The sequence below is a fragment of the Gigantopelta aegis genome, chromosome 1, assembly GCF_016097555.1.
Source record: "Gigantopelta aegis isolate Gae_Host chromosome 1, Gae_host_genome, whole genome shotgun sequence".
Lineage (NCBI taxonomy): Eukaryota > Metazoa > Mollusca > Gastropoda > Neomphalida > Peltospiridae > Gigantopelta > Gigantopelta aegis.
The window spans coordinates 23,086,192-23,112,926 of record NC_054699.1 but is presented as its reverse complement, the minus strand read 5'-3'; the positions used below and the strand labels follow the sequence as shown (position 1 = coordinate 23,112,926).

The window sequence follows — 26,735 nt, the reverse complement described above, 5'->3', positions numbered from 1 at the left end:
AATGACAATTAAAAAAAATGCCAATGTCAGAATTGAGCAAACTTGTATATGAGCACAAATAGTGTTCGTTAAAAAATATAGGACACTCAATGATAATTTTGAAACAGACTATATCTAAAAATAGGCCATGCTGTAAGCTTTATAGTCTGTGTAGCCATATTGGTTGTGTTGTGTCACTCGGAGGGAAATTCAAAGTATGCTTGGATGTTTACGTTAACAGATAAAATAAAACCTTGATTTCATTTATGAATTCATAAGTTACAATAAGGTATGTATTGAAGCTTCTATGTAAACTTGTGTAAGTTAATACACTAGCTTGATCATGACAATGGTGACAGACACGTGTTACAAAAACACGTTGATTAGGCTGACAAAAGTATACTTTTAGTGCATTAATTTAATCAAATTGTTATCTACCAGTTTTATACATATATTGACAACTAAGATGTGTTGTTTTAACAATTGTTTTATGTATTAAATTAACGTTGTTTGTTTGTTTACAAACATACCCCAACACTTGTTTCAAGTAACGTAATTAATATTCGCAGATTAATGTGACATGATGTATACTCTTCAAAAAAAGAAACTTGACATTGATTTTCAAAATTTAATAAAAACAACTGGTAGACGCAACCAAAGATCAAGATTCCATGGGAAGGGGATTACTCTGTACATGTCCGAAACAGTATCTTTGGGAATCCACCTGAAACTTGTACACAGGCATATGTGTGACATAGGGATGGGCAAACTATCAGTATCGGTTATGACCACCACGAGCCCTTAGGACAGCTTGACAACGGCGACGCATGGAAGCAATCAAACGTTGCACAACACGTTGTGGAATGTTCTTCCACTCATGCTGCAGTGCCGTAAGACGTTGCGGAAGAGTCTGGGGTGGTGGATTCTTCCGGCGCACACGCTGATCCAGTGCATCCCATAGATGTTCTATTGGGTTTTAATCCAGCGAACGGGCAGGCCATGGTCATGTCTGGACATTGTGGCGCTGCAGAAACTCCTGACTAACACGTGCTACATGTGGTCTGGCATTGTCATGCTGAAACATTCCACCGTTGATGTTCATGTGCGGAATGACGTGATGCTGCAGGATCTCGTCTCGATATCTGATGCCCGTCAGTGCACTTGCCACATGCACAAGAGCCGTCCTACCACCATTATGGATTTCTGCCCACACCATGACACTGCCACCACCAAAACGGTCGACATGTTGCACGCAGTTTGGAGCATAACGTTCCTCTCAACGTCTATAGACACGCGTGAGTCCATCAGGACGTGACAGGAGAAAACGAGACTCATCTGAGAAGAAAACAGCCCTCCACCTGGCACGTGTCTATCTCACCCTCTGCTTGCACCACTGTAGACGCTCCGCTAAGTGACGTGGGGTCAAAACGTTACGTCGCACTGGTCTTCTAGGGAAAATTCCTGCCTCCATCAGCCGATTACGAACTGTCTGGTCAGAAATTCTGCTTAGTCCAGGGATTTGTGTCGCTGTGGTTTTTGCTGTTGTGGTTCGATTTCTAAGATGACACACCCGGATATATCAATCTTGAGCGGCGGTGGTTACTCTGGGACGACCTGACCTTGGCCTATAATTAAGTTTCGCTTTAAGTGGTGTTGTACCATGCCAATAAAGCAGAGATGGTCTGTCTGGAGACGCCAAAATGCCTTGCCACAGGTTGTTGAGTTGCCCCTGCTTGCAATCTCCCAATGGCATTATTGCGTTGAACCGACGTCAATCTTGCCATTATTGCGTTACCTACAGTGTCGTTATGCTGTCTGTTTGAATCACTGCTGATGTGGCCTTTTATGCCCCACCAACGGAGGGTTCGGCATGCATAGTTAAAGAACTTCATGATGCACGTGCGTCTCTGAGGACTGCGTTTTTGTCGTTTCAGTACAAACGTTGATTATGGCTATGTTTATGCGAATCAAACGTGTTTTATAGTGTTTTTGTATCACCATTCGCGCACTTACTTGATTTTCTTTACGATGTCTTTGATTCTCTAAAAGTAATCCGATAGCTTTATTTTTTACCAATGTCAAGTTTCTTTTCTTTTCTTTTTGAAGAGTATTATGTTATATGTTATTTTTCTCATGAAGCTATGAATAGGGCTGGGGTAACGATATTCATTCAAAATAATTTTGAATACAATGTGAATGAAACTAACTGACAAAGATGATTGCTATATTATTTGAGACAATACGATACTACGTTACGATGTTGTGATAAGTTTTTACTAAAACACTCCTTCTGATTGACAAAGATAAAGATTGAAAAATTTATTTGTTATGGATTATTTGTGAAATATTTAAATATATTGGGATAACAGTTGTGATTAATGTTTTCTCCCAACATCTGTCGTGACGTGATTTTAAGACACTCTTTCCTCGGTAACCCGTATAACCACAAGAGATAAAAACCTTCACGTGATTATTTAGATGTTCATCTTATCACTCAGTACTGTCGTGACGTGTTTTTAAAACGCTCTTCCTTCGGTAGCCCATATTACCACCGACAAGCTGTAAAAACACTAACAACCTCCCCCCCCCCCCCCCCCCCCCCCCCCCCCCCCCCCCCCCCCCCCGCAAAAAACAAAACAAAACAAATAAACCCACAAATCAAACAAACAAACAAAAAACCCCAACCTCTTTGCGTGATTATTTGTTGTCATGTTGTTGATGTTGTCATGGTGTCACTTCCAAAGACGACATCGCAGGCGATCGGTCAGCTTAAAACAAATATGTCGCCCTCTAGGTGAAAAGTACAGTAATGAATAAATTAAAATTTGACTGATACAACTACCTGGCAACCTCGTCCCCTGCCGTTAATAAGATTGATCTGACCCACGGCACTAGATATTAATATATAACGATCGCAAAATCGCAGAAGGGTTCAACCAAGCACCCTTATAAATAAGTTGACATTTGGAATTAATACATCCTGTTTTAAATAATATTTAAGAATTGTCATCGACACATTTGTTAAACAGTCATAGTATGCCAGGATTTCACTGGGAAAGGGAGTGTAACTTAAACAACAGTGTACTAAATAAAATGTTTCTAACAATTGGTGCTTTCTGTGGGAAAGTGCATATAAAAGATCCCTTGCTGCTGATGACTACATGTCTGAATTACCAAATTTTTTACCTCCAATAGCCGATGATGAAAACCAAAACCGATCTTATAGACATAACCTTGTCGTTAAAAACAAACTATAACAATTATGTCAAATATATTTTTAAATGTATTATAACGTAATTTGTCGTTTTAGGTGAAAGGCTATATGCAAAATAACAAGAGATGGATGCAGAGGAACACTACTGTGAATTTTTAATAGCAAGCGTGATAAAATGTCTAATTCCACACACTATGGCTGAGAAGAAAGAGAAGATTGTGTTGAAAATTATGAAAAAAATAATTAAAAAATCGCTATCCTGGGTAAGTATCCGAATGCAGAAAGACACGGAGATGTGTGTGAAATTGATCGAACAGGCGGAAGACGAAAAGGAATATCATGAAATTAGCCACAAGTTTGAATACTTGGAAGATTATCTGATGCAGTCGTTTAGAGAGAGATCCCACCATCTGGTATATTCACAAACTGCAGGTAGGCAATTGTTATCCCCTCGCGACTAATTGTCGGTGTGTGTGTATGGTGGTGGTGGTGGTGGTGGTGGTGGTGGGGGGGGGTATAGTGTTTTGCCTGTACGTACGCGACGCACGACGTCATCACTCTACCGCTCTGACTTCATTTGTCATTTTGACTTTCACGAAACTTCACATATAGGAATTGGATCATGATATCTTGAACGATATCGCGTTTCGCCTTACTGCTTCAAAGGTCGAGATCACAACATAATGACCAGCCGACGCATACGTATGGGGGAGTATTAGACCATTGATAACATACAGTTTCGCTGTCTACTTTATTCTTAGTAACACTTTCAGTGATGTAAATGATATCTTCATCGTAACTGACCTGTCTACTCATTAGATCTTAAATATGATCAGCCATCTAGGCAACTAAGATTATATTAATTAACAAGTAGATTATATTAATGGTAATTATTTTTATATTAAAAATAGCATGTAAAATTAGGTTTAATTAGTTTGAATGGCTTGAATCTTCATTAACAAAGTTCATATAGCATGTATAACACTGTAAAGACATTATACATAAAGACCTTAATATTGTTATTTAGACATAGCCTTATTAGTCTACCAGACCTAGATTTTTCAGGTTTGACTATCAAATCGAGGGACCAAATGCTACTAATTTTCAGTTAACCTGATGCATGAAAATATGTGATGACCATTCCAGAAGCCTAGCTAAATATGAAAATGACAGGTTATTCTTTTAAAAAAAAATTTTTTATCAGTTAACATATATCAGAAAGTAACCTCTTGGATATGATTAGTTGATTGAATATTGTCCAGCATTACATTCTGAATATTCTAATGTGTATTTAGTAGCAGTGTTTTTATATATTTAAAAATATTTGAGAAAAATATACAGGAACAAATATAACAGGTTTCATTTGGTTTTGGTTTTTTCAGGGTTTTGTTAATCAGTGTGCCCCATAGTGTTTCAGGGGGACAATCCCCTTGTATGGGGCATGGAATTAGTTCCACCCAATACTTAGAAATTAGAGCTGGTAGACATTCAAATCTCACTGAAATAAAGGGCAATGCTGATAAATTTAAGTTTTTAGTCACTTGTATTATTTCTGTGATAATGAATATTGGCAAGACGTTACAAAAATAAGTATCCTTCATTACTGGCTATAGATGAACTTGATGTGACGATGCAAACATGATCAAATCCAAGATGGCATCCACTTTGGTGGGAAGAACGAAACTATTGTTTACTAGTTAGCCAAGTCCTTAAAATCCATCAAAGACTTTTGAAACTGCTTGTAATAAAATGTTTAACCCTGCTACAGATCTGTAGTGACATGGGTTCGATTCCTGATGACGATACCATTTCATAGTTCAAGTGCTAACAAGAGGCCCAGGAGTGTCTTGATTATCGGAGCTGCATACATTTATCAGCTCTCTTCATAATTAAGCTGTCTTTGCTATAACTGCCATGTCAAAATGTTGATTATGTCGGGCACATGAAAGAAAATGATTGTTTTTCTTACACGTGAGTGATGACATCTTCCGTGGTGTGAATTGTTGAAGGCTTAATTGGTTTTCCTGCAATGAGTTGCTAGCCGATTCACCTTTCGTTTTATGCAGAATGATACCAATAGTCTGGTTGTCTTTAGCATAATCTAGTGCAGCATAGAGGCAATCAGTATATTACAGTCTGCCTGTGGTTGATTTCATACGTGACTATTTACTTTCAAGTGATCTGTGAGAAATGCAATGATGCCAAAATTGTTATCCATGTTAATAATGAACGTTTCCCAATTCCAATCCTTGTATTGAACGGATGACAAGAAAGGCTCACTTTAATTATTGATGCAGCAATTTCATTTGATTTGCGTCACTAATGTTTAATGATCTTAGTTCAAAACTTGTGATATTCATCAAATATAATCATATAAATGGCAAACAGGTGTTTTAAATGTACATGTCCCTAAGAGTACTATTCAAATATGTTGCTGACGATATATGAAGGTACCCAAACTATACCGTGGATGAACTTTGTGAACGATGTGTTTAAACCATGTTCATGGGATTGGCAGCATGGTTATTTCGGACTGGCATAAGTGATGATGAACAGAGGAGAATGATGAAATCAAACTAGATGCATGTGTAAAAACCCAAATCCCAACAAATCTGGTACGAACCTGTTGCCCTGCTTCATGCAACTGAAGGATGATAATGATGATGATGATGATGATGATTGTTGTTGATGATAATTGTTGATATTAATATTTTTATTATTATTATTATTATTGTTATTATTATTATTAGAAAACAATGAGCCAACGTGCACACATCAACAGGCAATCAACAGATGTTACAGCTCTCTGGTGAAGGATCTTCATCCGACAGGGGATATTCTTGACGAACTTGTACAACATAAAGCTATGTCTATTACTAGCATGGAAAGCATCCTAGCACGTCCAACACCAAGAGCACGCAATGAGGAATTTATACTTCGACTGAAGGCATACAACTATGAAACATTTAACACTTGTTTTATGCCAGGTAGATGCATGTTATATTTGTTAAACAGTCTCACGGTTTAAATGGTTTCCCATCAATATACAACATAATAAACAGATTTTGTCCACAATTTCAATGTTCTGCAATGTATACTTTCTCCCGCTACTCATCTTCAAAATTGGGATGGTTTTGTTTGTTGTTGTTGTTGTTGTTGTTAAATCCCCTGATATAGCAATGAGCTACATGTGTGCTGGAAACTTGTGATAGTTAATTTCCATTTGAACTATCTTTTGTGACTTATTATGGCATTGTTCAAGCAATTAGTAAATATTTCTCAAGTTTAAAAATTGTACAATCTGACACTTTCTCTTCACTGGATGACACTAGTGTTATGAGAAAACTCATTATCACAACTAATCTGTTTTTACCTTAAATCAACAAAACTGGAAAATACTTTTTGTACATTTTGTAAGGCACCTCAAAACCTATAGTTCATCTCTTTTGGGAATGTATTCCAGTCAAAACATTTCACATTTCACACGTTTCGATGTTCTGTATTTTGTATTTTAACAGCACTACAAAAACATCAGCCACATGTTGCCCAGCAATTAAGAGCCGAAATGACCATGTCTTATGAAACTGCTCCCACCAAGTGTCTCCCTTGTCGAATCAGAGAAGAAGTGCAGGTTAAACGTCTCGCCGAGTCTTTGCTGAAAGCACATATAATCCGTTTGCCAGCATACTCTGACTATAAGAGTCTGTCAATTATAAACAGTGGGAAATGGAGTGAGCTGTTGAAAACGATACATTCGGTGGACATTATTAATGCTCTTGAAAATAAATATAAAGATTTATATACTGAATGTCAAAGTACCGGACTCAAAACTTTAGAGTGTGTTTGTTTTACGGAACATGACAAGAATCAATCGGAATCAGGATGCGACGTGGCAAAACTTGACGATTTCAGTTCATGGTACGTATATTTTATTATACTTCCAGTATCTACAGCATCATATAAATACGTACTTACGTATGTACACACAGATAGACACAAACACACACATATACACACGGTGTTGGGTGGATGAAGCGGTCTTGTGTCATGCTCGGGTTAATTCTGAAGAGAGATCATCCTGTGTGAACACTGTCTGTGTGTCACATGTTAGTAGAGTGTGATTTTCTTATGTCAGTGAGGAAAGAGATATTTGGTAAAAGAAATGTTGTGAAGTCTTATATATTCCGCTCATAACTAAAACACTGGGGCCCATTTTACTAAACATCGTACGTTTACGTCTGCTACAATCAGTTATTCCTGTCATGCGTTTCCACGTGTTTGGCATCATTTTCACGCAGAAAATTACATCATTACGGCAACTGGAGTATTTCAAAGATAACAGAAAATGAAATATGTGTTCTTCTAACTATATTTGTTGAACTATAATAGTAATAAGAATCGTGGTTTAGTAGTAGATGTATGTTTACGTGCAAAACTAGACTTTGTTTTGTGAAATTAGATGTAGATTTTTATACAAAGTTTTAAAAATACTTACTTATGTTAAACAAAAATAAAAATTCATAGATCTTTACACCGTGTTTTTACATTGTTATATAATTTATTGGCGAGGAGCATTTCTTTCTGTCAAATCTTTTTGTTTTATGTGATTACAGGATAAATAAAATAACTGATTACAATTGTATGATATCGGCTTTTATTACCCATATGGTTAAACATGTCTTGGTACATATCAAAGTGATATGTCCCACTAGAACGCCAAGTGGGACGTAACACTTTTGACGTCACACGATGACGTCATCAATTGGCGCACAACCTTACAGGATTGTCAACGAAACGAGATGAGTGATATAAATTAAGATCGATTATGGATAATAAATAGAATATTAAACTCGCTACCATTACATATCATGTCTATGTCCCTCGTGAAATAATTTTCATTGTCACTTGCTAAAGCTCGTGACAATTGATAAATATTTCACTCGGGACATAAACATGGTACGAAATGGAAGCTCATTTAATATCCTATAAATCCTGTACCTGTGGGTGGAATGGCGAACAACGTTCTAACTTTCGCCGGATAAAGCCGATATCTTAAGACAGTAACTGATTATTCTCTATATAATTATTATATATTAAATAGCATGGCATTATATAATCCTATTTCGCATTTGTAGAACATGTTTAATTTAATTGCAACCAGTATTCGGTACCTACATAGGTTACAACGAGCAAACACTACGTTCTGTATGTTGGAAAGCTATAATTTCCGACTGGTTCCCAATGCAGGTTACGCTGACTACTCACTACGAGACCAGCTTTTAATAAGTTGTTGACTGAAATGGGACAAATGTCTAACTCTGTGATTCAGTTTATTTCTTCGAAATTTATGTTTTATTTCAAGCAAATGAACATCGAAAATTCTGTGACAATTAAAAAAAAAATTCGACTTCGTAAAATTACAAATTCTGCACATGGTCTGCATGAAAATTGATTTTCCGCGGACCAATAACTATTTTGCACGATGATGCATCTTCTGCCAATTTTTCAGCATACGTGGAATCACAGAATCCAGGAGGGACTGACCTATGGGTCTACAATTTTCACTATTAATGAGTATAAAATATTAAAATTACAGTCCCATACATTTTAGTCAAATCCATATTCAGTTGGGTTATATATATATATATATATACATGTGTATATATATATATATTTTTTTTTTTTTGGGGGGGGGGGGGGGCGGGGGGGCTACCCGATATATAATACCTTTTATCCTATAAATTACCCATGATATCCATGTCATAAACCCATGTGATAAATAGAGATTAGTATATAAACTTGTGTGTCGTACTGATTTTACGAAACAAGTGTCAGGATTCTTATATTGCCAGAGTGAGAGCGAGAGTAATACATAGAGATTATTATACGAGCTTGTGTGTCATACTGATTTTATGAAACAAGTGTCAGGATTGTTGTATTGCTTGAGTGAGAGCGAGAGTAATACATAAAGATTATTATACGAGCGTGTGTGTCATACTGATTTTATGAAACGAGTGTCAGGATTGTTGTATTGCTCGAGTGAGAGCGAGAGTAATACATAAAGATTATTATACGAGCTTGTGTGTCATACTGATTTTATGAAACAAGTGTCAGGATTGTTGTATTGCTCGAGTGAGAGCGAGAGTAATACATAAAGACTATTATACGAGCGTGTGTGTCATACTGATTTTATGAAACAAGTGTCAGGATTGTTGTATTGCCTGAGTGAGAGCGAGAGTAATACATAGAGATTATTATACAAGCTTGTGTGTCGTACTGATTTTACGAAACGAGTGTCAGGATTCTTATATTGCCTGAGTGAGAGCGAGAGTAATACATAGAGATTATTATACGAGCTTGTGTGTCATACTGATTTTACGAAACGAGTGTCAGGATTCTTATATTGCCCGAGCGAGAATCCTGACACGAGTTTAGTAAACTCAGTACGATTCAAATGCGAGTGTAACAATTTCTTTATTATCCACATTATCCTAAATATTATTTTTATGAATAACAAGCTAGGACCATGTCAAAACTTTTCAAACGTAAAGTGTTCTAAAAAGAGATGTCGAAACGACGTCATTTTCCGAAATGACGTAATTTTGATAAGCGTTTACACAGATCTAAGATTAGGGAAGCCACATTAAGTTATGATGTCGCTTCACAAAATTACGTCATACGTTGTGCACGTGAAATCATTATGACACACGTTGGTCATAGTGGTTATATTTTCAGTTTGAGTTCAATAATATAAGTTAACATAACATAAGTTAACAATATAAGTTAACATAACATAACATGTCATCAAATTCCTAAAAATGTATTGGATTTTTTGTGGGGGTTTTTGTTAACAAATTAACTATGCAAGGTATTTACAGCTTTTTTGTTAGCTGTATTAAGAGTGTCAACAAGGATTCCGGGTGGTTTCAACCTGAAACCATTTCGAACCCTGTGTTTCGCAAAGGGAGACAACTCTTTGCGCTTTATTTTCTTGCGTGTTTTAAACTGAGTAGGCCTATGTTGTAATCGTATAGGGAAAACAAAACTGAACACCTGCAGCTGAACAAAAATATGTGTTGTGTTGTACTAATGTGTAGAACCTGTAAAAAGCATGTCAAGTTATTACTTAAAATATTTTCGTGTTAATTAGCGTAAGTTCTAACACGGTAACTAATTACGCAATGCTATATTCGAGCATTAGCTTTAAATACGCAAAACTCTACAATCTAGCACATTTTTTGGCCAAACGTGCTCAAGAAATCTTCAAATAAACAGCAAAAATAAAATTTACCGAGTTGTGGTATTCCTATTCATAATGAATTCAAGACTTAACAAATTTAATCAGTAAGGTGTGTTGGAGAAAATTTCGTTGGTCTCTTCCACAGTTTGTATTTTCGTACAACCAGTCAAGCTAATCACGTGACATTTCGTACACCCTAGCAAATTCTGAATTTTCCCTCAAATCCTGTATTTTTCTGTAAATGACACGGTGGACTTGTGGTATGCATTAGCTATTTAGGAGATAACCATATGAAGTTTTTAAATTTGCGGGTGTTATTGTCTATTTGATCCTGCAAATGTCATTTTTGACCAAAGGCGTTATCGGGCATCAAATAGAAAATAACACCCGCAAATCTAAAAATTCCATATGGTTATGTTCATTGTAAACTGAATCGTTTTTCTATGGAACTAACTGTGTGTTTGGTATTTCTTGAAAAACAAATAGTTGGCTACAATCTAACTGTAGACCCTTGAACCGTCAACTTGGCCTGTTCCAATTGCTAATGACGTTACTTTCTAATGACGTCATCAGCTTTTCGGGTGTTATTTTCATTTGATCCCGGAAAAAGAATGTAATTAACCAATCACAATACAGAACACACTCGCCGTCAGTTTACAATGACCAATCAAAATGCATGAAATTTATCTAAAAGATAATAATTTAGTGTACGAACATGGTTAATAATGGTATGCAGATTTGCAAGATTTCTATGTAATGTGTTGCTGTTGATTGGTCATTTGGTTACAAGCCAACAAGACCTGTATACCTGAGTGTAACTTTTTCAAATAAACTAATTTGTGTTAATCGTGATGACGTTATATTACCGATGGCGGCGAGTTTGGTTAAAATTTAATTAAAATGTTATTTTAGAAGTGTTATAGGAAAATAGAATTCGCTACTCCTGTTTGTTTGGGGTTTTTTAGTATGTAAAATATCAGCCTCGTCTAGTTAATCAGTATTTGCCTCTGTAGAGCCTCAACAAATACCGATTATCATAGACTCGGTTGATATTTTCGTATTAAAAAATACTCATGGCGAATCCTCTATTTATTATCTTCGACACATTAAACAATTACAATACAATATAGCTGACCTCATATTTCATGTAGGCCTAATCACATAACGTACGGATGACAAATCGCAGAAGTTCCACAGCTAATCTTTGTAATTTATTTATTTAACTCTGTTGATTGCTACAAATTACCTAGACCCATTTAAATATGTTTTCGACTAATATAATTACTATTATTACCTTTTAGATAAATTTCATGCGTTTTGATTGGTCAATAGCCAATGCATACCCCTAGTACACCGTCTCATATACACGGTTTCAAATACAGGATTTGCAGGAAAATACAGAATTTGCCGGGGTGTACAAAATGTCACGTGACTTGCTCGACTGGTTTTTACGAAAATACAAACTGCTGATAAGACCAACAAAATTTTCTCCAACACGCCTTACTGATTAAATTTGTTAAAAGACTATTAATTCATTATGAATGGGAATACCAAAATTCGGTAAATTTTATTTTTACTGTTTGTTTGAAGATTTCTTGAGCACGTTTGGCCAAAAAATTTGCTAGATTGTAGCTTTTCACGTATTAAAATCTAATGTTAGAATATAGCATGGCGTAATCAGTTACCCTGTTAGAACTTGGGCCAATTATCAGGAACATATTTTAAGTAATAACTTGACATGCTTTTTCTACAGGTTCTACAAGTTAGTACAACACAATAAATATTTTTGTTCGGCTGTGGGTGTTCAATTTTGTTTTCCCAATACGACTACAACATAACCATAAACGATAAACACACGCAAGATAATAAGGTACTATGAGTTGTCTCCCTTTGCGAAAGAGGCTTCGAAATATTTTCAGGGTAAAACCATCCGGAATCCTTGTTGACACTCTTAATATCCAAACAGCTAACAAAAAAACAAAAAAAAACCCAAGTAGTACCTTACGTAGTTATTTGTTGACAAAAAAAATCCAATATATTTTGAGGAATGTGATGTTATGTTATCTTATTAAACTCAAAATGTGTGTGCATTTTGTTTGATGAGTGTTAGTGTAATTTTTGTTTACTAATAAAAACAGACCTAAAAGACAATAAATTCGTTACGCTTGTTTTTGACAGGGCGTACAGGATTGTACGCCCTGTCAAAAACATGCGTAACTAATAATATTCACGTATAGGCCTACTTACCATTTAAAAAAAGTTTATTTATGTTAAAAGACACTTTTAGGATGAAACGACTCCTCGGTACCTCTTTATAAACTAAAGGGTAAACAAACAAAATACCTATTCCCAAGACAAGATAACTATAATCAGTACCGATAACTCCGTATATCGCAAGTAGGCAAGATTATAATCTTAATACGCCTATTTACATCGCCATTGTACACATATTGCAGTCCATCCATTGATGAGGTTAATGCAGAAGATGACAGTAGTTTGACGGAATCTTCTCCATCAGGTAAGCTCTTAACACAGTTTTAAAACATGTAAGTAATACACGGCTCTTGTGTTAATACCTGTATTCACCTGTTCTGCATGTTGTGTGTGACCTCATTCCTTCATCAGCATTTTATGACGTCACGTTCGAATTAACAGTTATTTATATCACTGACTTACATATGCGATCCTTTTGTTTGGTTTTAGTACTAGACCGAGTATTTCTGTCTCTGTAAAGCTTTATTTAATGTTTTATTTTTAAAATGTTTAATGATTTGTCTATTTTATATTTATATCTTATGTTCAATGGTTGTTACAGAGACAGAAAACTGGGAGACCCCGAGGACCATATGGATGCGCTTAATTTTATCACCTGTTATTGCAAATTCCATTTAAAAAAGTACTAATCCATTCGGTAATCATTTTCGCTGTCGTTGAATCAATAAAAAGCATCAATACAAAAATACCATGTAAGAATGTCAACAACGCATTTTAGTTTTCAGTCGAGACTTCCCTTTCAGGTTGTTACTTACTTAATCCTCTTCGTCTGCGGTCACACATAAGGCCGACACCAAAGAACGCCAATGTTGTCTGTCCGTTGTAAGCTTCGTCACCTGGCCTCAACTCCACCTAAGAGCCTTCATCTCCCACTCCACCGATCTTCTCCACGTCTCCTTGGGTCTCCCCCTCATTCTCTTGCCACCAGGGGTCCAGGGCATTGGCCACTCTTGGGATGGATGTCAGTGGCATTCTGCAGACGTGTCCAATCCATTTCCATCTGTGGCGTTTAACCTTGAGAGAGATGGGCTGCATGCCTGTCCTTTCTTGGAGTTCCTTGTTGGTGATTTTGTTTGGCCAGTAGATGCGCATAATCCTCCTGAGTCACTTGTTCTGGAAAACTTCCAGCATCTGACAGATGCCTATGGTGACCTTCCATGATTCCGCTGCATACAGCAGCACACTCAGGACGTGGCTCTTGAACAGACGAATCTTGGTTCTGTTGCTGATCGTGTTGGTCTTCCAGATTTTCTTCAGTGCCACAAAAGCCCCACTTGCCTTGCTGATCTTTGCTTTGACCTCAGATATAGTTTCCAAAAAATGTGTCTCTGGACAGGCTGTCTCTGGCATAGAAACGAGTATAATTTGTATACCTCTCTGACTGGCTTTTTCCCTGTCCCAACCAGTGCCCTACGACTTCTACATCAAATACTGTGATATGTGTTTCACTGTCGGTGAGAAAATGTATATAAAATGTTCCTTGCTTTTAATGGAACATGTTGCAGGTTTCCTCTCAGAGTTGGTGTTAAAATTTAACGAACGTTTCACATCCCATAGTAGATGATTAATAAAAAGATGTGCTGTAGTGGTGTCATTAAAATAACATTTTACTACTTCACTAGATGTCGCTTTCTTATAATATATGAACACTAAATGTTCTAATTATTTCTAAAGTGTTCATCAATACTTATTGCCATACTATTTTGAATATATAATCAGAGTTTGTTTCACGAAGTGATTAATTGTATGCATTTTAACAAGAAATCCCAATGTTTGAAGGAGATACTAATAAACTAATAAAATCAAAGTTTTGATTTCTAAAAACTCTTTCACCAGCAGAAGATCCGGACAAGACACAACGTTCGGTTGATTCTGAATTGCGCAGTAAACGTCGAGTGAAAGTGTTTGCTGAAAGAAAAAACAGTAAGTAATCAATTATGGACTATTAGAAAATCACTGTTTTTTAAATGTTGCTTTCTTATATCAAATTAACACTAAATGTTCATCAATATTTATTGTCATACTATTTTGAATATATAATAGATTTTCCACAAAAATATCAACCTCAGGGCGAAAATGCAAAACATACTTTCTGACTGTGGTTTATTGATGGTTTGCAAGGCCCAGATAATTAAACCGTACTACATAATTAATCTATGTTAACTAGTTACCCTGTATATCAGCTACTTAACATTATCTTGAGTGCACGGGTAAAATGCTACATTGCAAAGACTGTAGCTCTATCAACACATAAAAAAAACTATCAGCCATTAAACCAAATAAGTGGTGTTCAACAATGGCCTCCAAAACTGTATAAACAGCTGTTAATTATATTTTCATATTTCAGTCATACCATGCCTTTTTCAGGGCTGGTGGTACAAATGTCATTAAAGTTCGTCAGTGTTAAAACATTTGATTTTTCAACATTGTACACAATTATCCCCTACGACAAACTTAAGGGGAAATGATACTATTCGGTCAAATTTTAAAAGTCATTACACCTTCTTGAAATTTTCACATATTATAGATATGTCCTTATATTACTGGAATCTCAACCACAAAAAATCGTAAGTCACCGGACAAAATTTTGATCCACAGGCCATAAAGTGAATAGGTGTATGAATCACTATGACGTTTCCTTTTTTCTGTGTAGTCGAATTAATCATGTTTTATATCCATTAAGCATATTCAATTTTAAACTTTTATGTAATGCAACAAAGAAAACATTAGTTGTGTTGCTTAAAATGACATCCGGCAGACACACGGAGTTTTAAATACATGGAAACTATAAAGGAAAAAGAGACTTTTTAAAACAGTTACTATTTACTTTGCAATTGTATACAGGATCTAAAAGTCATTACACCTTTTAATGTTTGCACATATAGTAATGCTGAGTGAATAAATCAATATAAGGTAATAAAAATGTACTGTCACCCATGAAACGTTTTTACAGTCAGAGCTTGAAATACCACATACAATAGATACAAATTGATGAAAGTTCTACCATAAATCGTTTGAGCACCTTTGTTTTAAAAGCAGTTTCATTGAAGTGACAGTACAAATAACATTATTTTCCATTTTAAAAAATCCATTGTGTGTTTGGGTGGGACTGGGGTCGGGGTGGAGAATGGGGGTGGTGAATTATTCCCACATATCTAAATCTGTATTTACTGAAACTGATGTAATAAAATGACCTGCCAGTCAAACTTGATGAACTAGTCAAATAAATTACATTAAGACATGTAATATTTTATTGAATACGAAGCCAAAATAAAGTCCTGTGATTGCCGTCCATTTTAGGACTAACATGAAAGTACATAACAGTTTCCTTAAATCATACAATTTTTGGTAGAAATTTATTTAATTTCACAAAACATCATCTGTTTTTGCTAAAACTGGTTTGGGTTTTTTCCCTATGTTGACACACACAAAAAATTAGATATTAGAAAACATGTTTTGAAAACTAAAAGCAGACTATGGATATAGCCTATATAGACGACGGTATTTTGTTACGTCACTGTGTATGTTTCAGCGCTAAACCTATCCTTAGTGACATCATGCCACTGTCGTTTTGCTAGTTAACAAGTCTAAGTCTACCGCTGCCAAATATAGTGACACTGCATGCTATGTATCATTTTCCCTTAAGGAAACACTCCATTCCTTATTAATGATTGAATGTCGTCACACCTGTACTTATTCAAATGAGCTCTGTCGGGTGCTAGTTTTCATTTAGTAAACTAGTCTGGGCGTGGTAGTATTCTTTGTGTTGGTGCACGAGGGATGACATCTCCAGTAATGGATCTCCTTTGAAGTGTCTGTCCTCCTATAGACGAGGTACTAGCCAGATATTCATAGAATCAAAGTTCACCAGTATCAAAACATTCAATTTTACAAATCTGTTTAAAATTAGCTCTACTGGGTCAATCAGTAGATCTAACAGCATTGCGTGGACTCCCATGTCCAGGTGACATTACATCTATAAATAACAATTTAAATATCGACCAATCACACTTCGCCTTTTATAGCGTTATTCGGGAGTATACAAATTCTAAAAATATCGGGCGAGACTATTTATGCAATAGGCGAACTTGTTGGTCTATTTCAACTTTAAAAAACAGGGGGGGAAAGTGCAGTAATAAACTCTGCATTATATACTAGTATAAACAGATTTTATGGCTATACCATCATGATGTTTTTCTGTCTTCAAACTAATTTTACATTGAATTAGTTTCCGGCATACTTCGTAATTCACCCAAATCATTTCGTATACCCTCGATATAATCCCGAATGTTTTCGAATTATTTTCAAATCACTGGCATGATATTGCAAGTAAGGTTTTGATTGGTCGAATGAAAGGTCAACTGGATATGAGCTCCAACGGGCTGCTGTTAGATCCACTTGTAATAGTGGAGCTAATTTTAATTAGATTGTCAATTTTACAATACTGTACACAACGATCCTCAATGACAAACACAAGGAAAAACTCCATTCCTTAATCAATGGGGCATTTGTTACTAAAACAGATGTACAGACATACAAATATATAACTACAGTCAAACCTGTCTTAAGCTGTCACACAAGGAGTAGAGAAAAATGGTCACTTAAGACAGGTGACCGCTGATTACAGGTTAACACATATAGTGTTTAAAACATTTGTTTTTGATTCTTTCTTTGCCGTCTGTACTGCTAATTAATGGTTGTGTGCTCCACAGTTAACTATAAATCAACGTTCGACATGTCGCCTCCAGAAATGACATAATTGGAATGTATTAATTTAACTGTTCTCGATAAGTTTGTTTTCTTTTTCGATTTAATTATTTAATTCCTACTTCCTTCAGTGTATTGTCATAGTAAGTGAATCTACAAATGTCAGGATTATCCTACCCAAAGGCAATTAGATGTATTCCAGAGTCATCCGTTCTTAATTGATATACAGTAGAGATGTCAGGACTGAATGGGTACTAGTATTTCTCAAGGTGTGAAGATCCGTTATTTGCTGCACCATGTCGCTGTTGTTAAAATATTCCTTTTATATAATAGTAAACATTTACTGTGGCCACTTAATACAGGTATTTTAGCAATTTGGGATCCGATTTAGGTGGCCGCTGGCCGCGTTAGACAGGTGACCGCTTATTACAGGTGCATTTACATTAAAAATTGTTTGGGAGGAAAAAAGTGGCCACTTAAACCAGGTGACCACTAATTACAGGTGCCCGCTAGAACATGTTTGACTCTATATTCATTGGATCTAGACAATTTGTTGAGATGAAAGTATACTGAGACAGACATACGCGAAATGCTGGATTTTCTTATTAACAACATATATGTCACATTTGGGGACAGGGCCTATCGACAGGAAGTAGGTATAGTCTGGATGTAGAATAAAAAAATGTGGCTTAAAATAGGATTTTGTCCAACCCGAGCGAGTCAAAGCACTCATGGTACTAATCTGCTTTTGTATTTTTGAGATTATATATCCGCCCACTTTGCACTACATTCCCAAACAATCTGACTCGGGGGATGCCTGAAGCCGACGGCTCATGTGCTGGTAAAGGCCTGACACACACAATGGGAGAGACTTGATAAGGAGGACTCCCAAGAGAGCACGTTAGGACTCATAAACGGTTCGTATCTCTAACAACACGGGTCCCGTCAACACAAGTCTCCGAGATTTTGTGTTGAGCTCTTCTCGTTGCACTCGACATTACTGAAAAAAATCCTTGGTAGTTTCTTTTTCCCCTCTTAGTAATATGCAAGTTAAGTAGGTGGTCTTGTCTGAACCGAGGTATAATTTTCAATGAGCATCATTTTACGCTTTAGATTTCCCCCTCGAAACGTGTCGAGGATGGGCATGACTGACCCTCCTTGTCGATGACAGTATTATGCTTCCATCAATATGGCTTGCAACATGCCGACTGCGTAATGCAAGGTTTCTCAGTGGACTTTGTCCCATCGGATAATTTGCATTTGTAGCCACTATGCATTAGACGAGCACGCTGTATGCACTTGAGGTAACAAAGGCAAGGTGTAAGACTGGCAGAGATCTGGCCCAAACAGCCATAACGTCCCGTTCTTTTCCAAAACGTTGGAGAGGTTCTTGACTGGTAGATCGTTAGACTATCTGCTAGCCAACGTGGTATATGCAGATGGCTATGTCATGGTTAGCACGGCCGTTATTGTAACCGGAAACAGCGGCATAAAGCTCCACCTGAGGACCTACGATGACCGCCTCGAGCCAGGTACCATGCGGAAAGAATTTGAAGAAGAGACATAGCATAGGGCTGTATGACCTGACAAGCTGCGTTTCTTGCCATCTAGATAAAGGTTCTTCCGCAGGTCACATACGGAAATAAAACATTGTTACCACTTTTACTTTCTTCACTATCTCACTAAACCATTCAATCGGTGAGTAGCGATGGGTAATGTCTACAAAGGGTAGGCATGTTTTCAACTCAAAAATCTTCATTCTGGCACAGAAGTTGTTCCATCAGGGTTATGATGTTCATGGACTCCTGGGGGCATTCCAAACGCTTTATGGTAGAGATTTGGAAGCTATATCTACTAAATACGATGCATGACTGACCAAAATGATGGCTCATGCTATTCCATATTTTGAACTTTATTTTATTTTATTTATTTATTGGTGAAACTCTTGCACATGTATTTTTAAATTGTTTTAGATGAAGTGACAGACTTGACAGCTGTAGTAGTGGCAGTACTCATGATGGCATCCACAGGTGCCTGACGTTTTCCCCCAAGCATGTTCAGCCCAGTCAGTTCGCCCCCACGTCAGTTCGCCCCCAGTCAGTTCGCCCCAAAAACATATGTCAGTTCACCCCCAATGCATTACCAGTTAGCCCCCCCCCCCCCCCCCAATGAATTCCCAGTTCGCCCCGACAAAAAAAAAAACAACGTAGGGTTTGGTGTGTCTTCGGCTGTGACACGAGAGTACGTTACGGGTCAAAATCCCTTTTATTTAGGCTGATCAAAATGGTGTGTATTTCATCATGAAAGTATATTTACACGAGGTAGGGACAGTGAATACCACTTAAACAAACAAGAAAAGCCCACTATCATAGAAAGGAAAATATTTTATAACATGCATTAATATGTTAACTGTAATCACTAAGTTTGTGTTAGGTTAGTATAGTCTTGATGCTTAATTACTAGTTATAGCTCAATGTGTTCATTCGTTAATTCCTTATCATACAAAGGACAATGAATACCACTTAGGTTACACATACACGTGTAAGAAAAAGCCACATCGTCTGTGTTTCAAAGCATTCTTTGGCGGGGAACATTTTGTTCAGTATCTACACACTAATTTTAAAACATTAAACAGTAGTCGCTAATCAATTTTCAACTGACTAGAAATATCGCTAATCAAGATTTTGAAAACAAAATGTTTCCTATTTGGTGTTAGACGACATTATAATAGTACAGTATTGCCATCAATCCTCAATTTATTATAGGAACAACCCCTGATTTTAATCGGAGGCTGTGTCCCCAGTTAGCGTGTTTGAACCCTCGGAATATAAGCACGTTAATACCTGTCAAACAATCAATAGCAAACAAACAAAATCCTCAATCCTGATTTTAATCAGAGGCTGGGCCCACAAAGTATTTATGCCTGCCTATCTACCAACACACAAACAAACACAAACCCATGTTCCCCTTCCCTTCTCCCCCTTCCCTTCTTCCCCTTAATACCTTTCAAAGAAACGCGCGCGCATAGCAAGAACAAAAATGAAGAAAACAAACCAAAACAACCTCTGCTAAAATCATCTTTATTGGGTGGGGGAACTGACAAATAGTTGTGGGCGAACTCATAAATAGTTGGGGCGGACTGACAACCCGTTGGGGGCAAACTGACAGGAGGCGAACTGACATTGGGGGCGAACCGGTTTTACTGGGGGCGAACTGACTGGGTGCTAACTGGTTTTCGGGCGAAACGTCTGGTATCCTTTCGTGAACACCTGATATCATCACTGTTTTGACGGTGATTCATGCGTGCATGTCCTCACTGCTGAATTTATTCCAATGAGTTCTGTCCTGTGCTAGTTTTGATTTAATAAAATAGTCTATAGACTACAGACGAGACACTAGATAGAGAGTTATGGAATCAACGACTCGTTTGCCAAATACCCATTCAACTCTGCATTGTGTGGAGATACAGTCTTGATCACATACGAGGACTCTTAAAAGCCATTAAAATGTTTCATGGTAGACACACCAGGGCCATTTCAAGATATGTTGGATCAGTGACTAAAATGATGTCTGGTGCAATACTCTATTTTAACCTTATACATGCCTTTTCTTCTCTTTGGTGAAAATCTTCTACATTTCAACTTTTCACTTGCTGGCTGTGGGTTCTGCTAATATGGCGTGTGCAACCGGTGGGGTAGGATATGCTTCACGGACGCCTGATATCAGCAATGTTTACAGTGATTTGTGAGTGCACGCCATCACACCCGTATATTTTCCAGCGAGCTCTATTCTGTGCAGGTTTGGGTTGATCAGGGAAACAAATTATGGTTTTGTCCTCATGTGAATAATCTGCCACATGTTGGCTAAAGGTGTGTTTACAAACCAATATAGGGACATTTCTGCATTGTAAGATGTTTCCGACTAATAAAATATTTCTACGATTAAACTTGCATATTAAATATATTTTCTGGTTTAGAATATCAGTGTCTGTATTTTCAATGTGTTTCTGGTCGTCTTAATATTTGTATAAAATGAAACTTAACCTAGTACAAATATTAGAACGATCAGAAACACGTTTAATATAAAGCCACTAATATTTTATGCAGAAAAAATATGTTTGATATGTAATTACAATCGTTACAAAATCTCTATTAGTCGATAACATCTTTAAAATAGCAGCAAACTCGGTAATGTCCCTTTAAAATAATTTAGTGTGAAAATTTAATTTGACTCCATTAAAATAATGCAAAACATTGTGGATCGATTTCACCAGTAAAGTCCAACTTTTAAATATGTCTAACATAACATTAACATCACCAACTTAGTATACATCTAAAAGACGTATATAATAGCCATCTGGTCAACGCGGCCAGTCGCCACTATTTTGTTTACCAAAATAAATGGTTGAACCTGCTGTAACGACGACAAGATACCTTGACTATGGACTCACATTAAAGGAACACAAAAATACATAAGAAGCATTGTTACTGAACATATATATATATATATATATATATATATATATATATATATATATATATATATAGGTAACAAATCAATTAAAGGGACATTCCTGAGTTTGCTGCATTGTAAGATGTTTCCGACTAATAAAATATTTCTTCAACTAAACTTGCAAATTAAATATAGTTTCTTGTTTAGAATATCAGTGTCTGTATATTCAATGTGTTTCTGGTTGTCTTAATATTTGTAAGAAGCCCGAACTGGTTTTCATCTTCTAATAATTTCGTAGGTACGAAAAAATATATTTTAGGAAATAAAATGAAATTTAACCCAGTACAAATATAAGAACGATCAGAAACATAATTAATATACAGCCACTAATACTGTATGCAAAAATGTTCTGTTGTCCTTTGTATGATCATATTCGCCCAACCATGTTCTTTTATAACAGAAGCTTCGACATTAAAGCAGTGCTTTTTGGAAATAAGTATTATCCTTTTGAATTGAACCTAAAGATAGTACAATCTGTGCACAATTTTATTACTTTAACAAAGCGATTCACTTTATAATTATACATTACCTAGTATATATATATATATATATATATATATATATTTATTATTATTATTATTATTATATTAGTCTGGTGCACCATTTGCATGTTTCGCTTAAAATTTGTATTATATACGGTTTACACACGTAGCTCATGTATATTTATGAATGCGAGTTCTATAACAAAGTATTTGTAGTTGTATGCAATGGCTGAAATGTTATTTATGTAATGTTATCTTTCATGTTAATCATTTATTTCAGTTAATGTATTATGTCAAATTATATCGTGGAGAGGCATTTACATAGGCCTATAGCCTGTTTGCCGATCCATTTCATTTATTTCAAATGAATGAATATTGTTTATAAAAAAAAATGAAGAAAACTATATTTGATATTTAATTACAATCGTTAAAAAGTCTCTGTTAGTAGATAACAGTGCAGCAAACTCAGGAATGTCCCTTTAACTCACACTGACTGACAATAAATTGTTTCATTGAGTTTTGCATCGGCCATTTACATGGATAATATGCAGTATACAAGGATTTTATTGGGGCAGGAAGAAAGATGATATGAAAACAATAACAGTGAAACTCTCTCGGGAACAAGTAAAATGCCGTACTGATTTTTAAGAAAGGACTGTGAAACATGTTCGGTATTTAGGGAATTCCGGTTTAAGAGGGTCCGGTTTTGAAAGGTTTCACTGATTATGACAATATTGTTACTTCTCTTGCAGCTGGTTCTAGTTCAGAGAAATGTAGTCGTCTCGGTAAAAAACCTTTGATGAAACATCGTTCAGTATCGGAAAAAGTGGCATGTATAAATGATGAAGTTTATTGCCTTTCTGCACCAGAGAAATGTAGTCGTCTCGGTAAAAGACCTTTGATGAAACATCGTTCAGTATCGGAAAAAGTGGCATGTATAAATGATGAAGTTTATTGCCTTTCTGCACCAGAGAAATGTAGTCGTCTCGGTAAAAAACCTTTGATGAAACATCGTTCAGTATCGGAAAAAGTGGCATGTAGAAATGATGAAGTTTATTGCCTTTTTGCACCAGAGAAATGTAGTTGTCTCGGTAAAAAACCTTTGATGAAACATCGTTCAGTATTGAAAAAAGTGGCATGTATAAATGATGAAGTTTATTGCCTTTCTGCACCAGAGAAATGTAGTCGTCTCGGTAAAAAACCTTTGATGAAACATCGTTCAGTATCGGAAAAAGTGCAATGTATAAATGATGAAGTTTATTGCCTTTCTGCACCAGAGAAATGTAGTCGTCTCGGTAAAAAACCTTTGATGAAACATCGTTCAGTATCGGAAAAAGTGGCATGTATAAATGATGAAGTTTATTGCCTTTTTGCACCAGAGAAATGTAGTCGTCTCGGTAAAAAACCTTTGATGAAACATCATTCAGTATCGGAACAAGTGGCATGTATAATTGATGAAAATGATTGCCTTTCTGCACCTAAAAGGATGAAATATTAACATGGTATGGCTAACATTTTAAACATAAATTATTGACTATTTGCATGCTAAATTAGTGGAACTTAGACTAATATGAAAGATAGGTGTATTTTGAAACTGCTTTTTGATTTTATTTTGGTAACTTCAATAGTTTTCACATTTTAATAACAAAAACTTTTATGATGTTTTAATGCCATCTTGTTTTAAAATAAAAATGGAATATTGCACTACTGTACTCTTAGTATGTCGCTATTTTATTTTGCATGCATTTCCACCAGAACCATTAATATACTATTTTCATATAGGAAGGTTATGTAGTTGTTCAGTAAAAATAGAAAATACATAGTTATATGTGCATTTCAAGTTGGATTACCTGCATTTTAATTAGGATTGTGGTTTATGGATTCATTTTAAGGTCCAACAATGTTTGTGTGCGCTAACAACTTCAAAATTTTGTAATATATCTCACATTTAAACAACCACGATTGAGTTATTTTTTATTTCATTATCTTATGTTGCCATTGTTGCACTTGTTTTCTCATTACATAACATTGTCGAATGCATGTCCTCTTAAATTAAGCTTGTTATGTTCACACTAAAGATTGGCATAAATAATGATTATAGTTAAGAAACTAAGATTTGGGCCAACTTTTACATGTTTTTGTGTCCTGTGCTAGAAGATCTACATCTTTTTGAAAGACATGTTTGGTGAAGAAGACAGTTTTACAGTTTGTTGTTTAAAATATATACCAGAACCTTCTAAACATTAGTTCACAGAAAAAAAAACCCATTAACTTATGCAAACAAGTGTATTTGTTAAACTTGTACTTTGTCCCTTTTTTTCTATTCTCTTCGAACATCACGTGTAGAGATTCAAACACTTCCTAAAAAGTCCACACTTAAAAGTCACAGCATTGGATCTAAACAAAACGATAGTGAAGACAATCAGTCCAAATGCAAGTTGAAAGGTTCTAATGATTTTTTTTTAGTTCTATAGTTAAAGCAACCAAATCGACATTGAAAAACTGAACAAGTCTGGCCAAGAGCTTTACAACTTTTGTTACATCCCAACTGAAGAACTGTTTTCAGTAGAGGCAAAGTAATACAATCAAAACGTCTGAATAAAAGTAGTTGGGGTGACCCTTTCAAATAGGGCCTCCACGAGTACTCGAGTACTCGTGCACAGGTCGAGTCTAGCAAGACTGGAGTTCGTTCACAGGACTCGAGTACCCATGCAAGGAATAGGATAGGATAACATTTTAACGTACCTATATCCAATTAAGGTTCAAGCACCGTGCAAGGAAGAGCATTCTCATTTAATCATAATTCATACGTCATTTTGCCAAGGCTAAGAGAATGTCTGCAATGCAATACAATGGCATGATTTGGCATCCATGTTCAGTGCTGGAATTAAGATGCATAATACTATGTTACTTTATTCCTCAGTTTCATGTTCTGCATTCTCTTCCTTGGTTGCACTTGATACTGTGTATTGGCTTAAGACTATTTAATGTCTCGGGTAGCGTAGGTTTTGTGTACTTGTATTTTTTTTCATCAGGTGCCATCTTATAACCAAGTGATGAAGGTGGCCATGCAACAGCTGTATTATAAAACATTATGTTGTGAGACTCCTGATCAGGTTTTGACTTCCTCTTCATCATTCTCCCTTGGAAACCCTGACTAGGACACCATATGTGTTTACTCACTAATTAATTCATCTACGGACATGCCCCTACTAATCAGGTTAAATCAAAACAAAAGAATCTGACAAAAGGCTTAATTTTGCAACCCTCTATAATGACGATTTTATATTATTCAATAACAGCAGGATAGAATTATAAGACATTAAACTAATGATATCAAGCCAGTTACATACCTCAATCAATACATAGAGATTCAAAGCAACATTAGTCCTGAAACTAAGCTTTCCAAAAGACAATTTTGTCGATCAGCACGTTTAGTTTATCTGCAGCATTTGGTTTTTGCATATCAATTACTGACATATATCACAAAAGATACCCAGTACATCTATCTGAAATGCAGTCCAAATACAGACCTCCGTTCATTCCACAAAGACGCTGGCCAGTTTGCACTGCATGTTATGTATGCTTCGTCGAGGAATGCAGGTACATGTCTCATAATACTGATGTGTACATACTGGTACTCATGTTCCTTATTGTTACCAAATGTGGGTTTTTTTTATAATTCCAGAACGACCATCAACGTTGAAAAGTGTCATAATCTACCACAATGTCAAGGCTTTGGCAGTACACCTTGTAAATGTCTACCAACTGTCCGTGCAGTAACTGGGAGCAACTATACCAATCCATCATGTTGTCTTTCCAAGTTGCAGATTTTCAAGATGCAGAAACATGTTGCAACATCCTTACTGACAAGTTGAGGTCAACATATATACATGTGGATTTTATTATGCTTATGGTATACAACTGGCCCAAAAGGGAAAAATCACCTGGGGAAGGTATAATCATAATGTCAGCATGAAGAAACAGTCAACATGAAGAAACATGAACTTTTATACATCTATTCCTAACGTAGAATGTCCAGGATAGCTGGTGTTATTATTTATACATGTAGAAACGCAGATGTTGTCATGTCTACTCGTGTTGTACAGTATGCAAATTGTCAATCTAATTAAAATTAGCTCCACCGGTTAATTATTATTACACGTGGATCTAACAGCATCCCGTTGGAGCGTATGTCCCGTTGACCTTTCATTCGACCAATCAAAACCTTACTTGCAAAATCATGCCAGTGATTTGAAAATAATTTGAAAACATTCGGGATTAAGCCGAGGGTATACGAAATGATTCGGGTGAATTACGAAGTATG

General features: G+C 36.1%; 1 protein-coding gene across 1 annotated transcript; it reads left to right on the top strand.

Annotated features, from left to right (window-relative positions):
• Window positions 1–3,309: 3,309 nt before the first annotated feature.
• Window positions 3,310–26,735, top strand: LOC121372395. The gene is made up of 7 exons (XM_041498701.1): window positions 3,310–3,625; window positions 5,944–6,180; window positions 6,712–7,111; window positions 12,890–12,951; window positions 14,544–14,630; window positions 23,161–23,910; window positions 26,097–26,735. Exons 1-6 carry the CDS (start codon window positions 3,319–3,321, stop codon window positions 23,904–23,906), a joined length of 1,839 nt encoding a protein of 612 aa, XP_041354635.1. The 5' UTR covers window positions 3,310–3,318; the 3' UTR covers window positions 23,907–23,910; window positions 26,097–26,735.

Excerpts from the sequence above, each read along its gene's own strand:
- LOC121372395 (XM_041498701.1), top strand. The coding sequence starts at position 3,319 with ATGGATGCAGAGGAACACTACTGTGAATTTTTAATAGCAAGCGTGATA. Across the intron at positions 3,626-5,943 it reads GGTATATTCACAAACTGCAG|AAAACAATGAGCCAACGTGC; the intron begins GTAGGCAATTGT and ends TATTATTATTAG. Across the intron at positions 6,181-6,711 it reads TAACACTTGTTTTATGCCAG|CACTACAAAAACATCAGCCA; the intron begins GTAGATGCATGT and ends GTATTTTAACAG.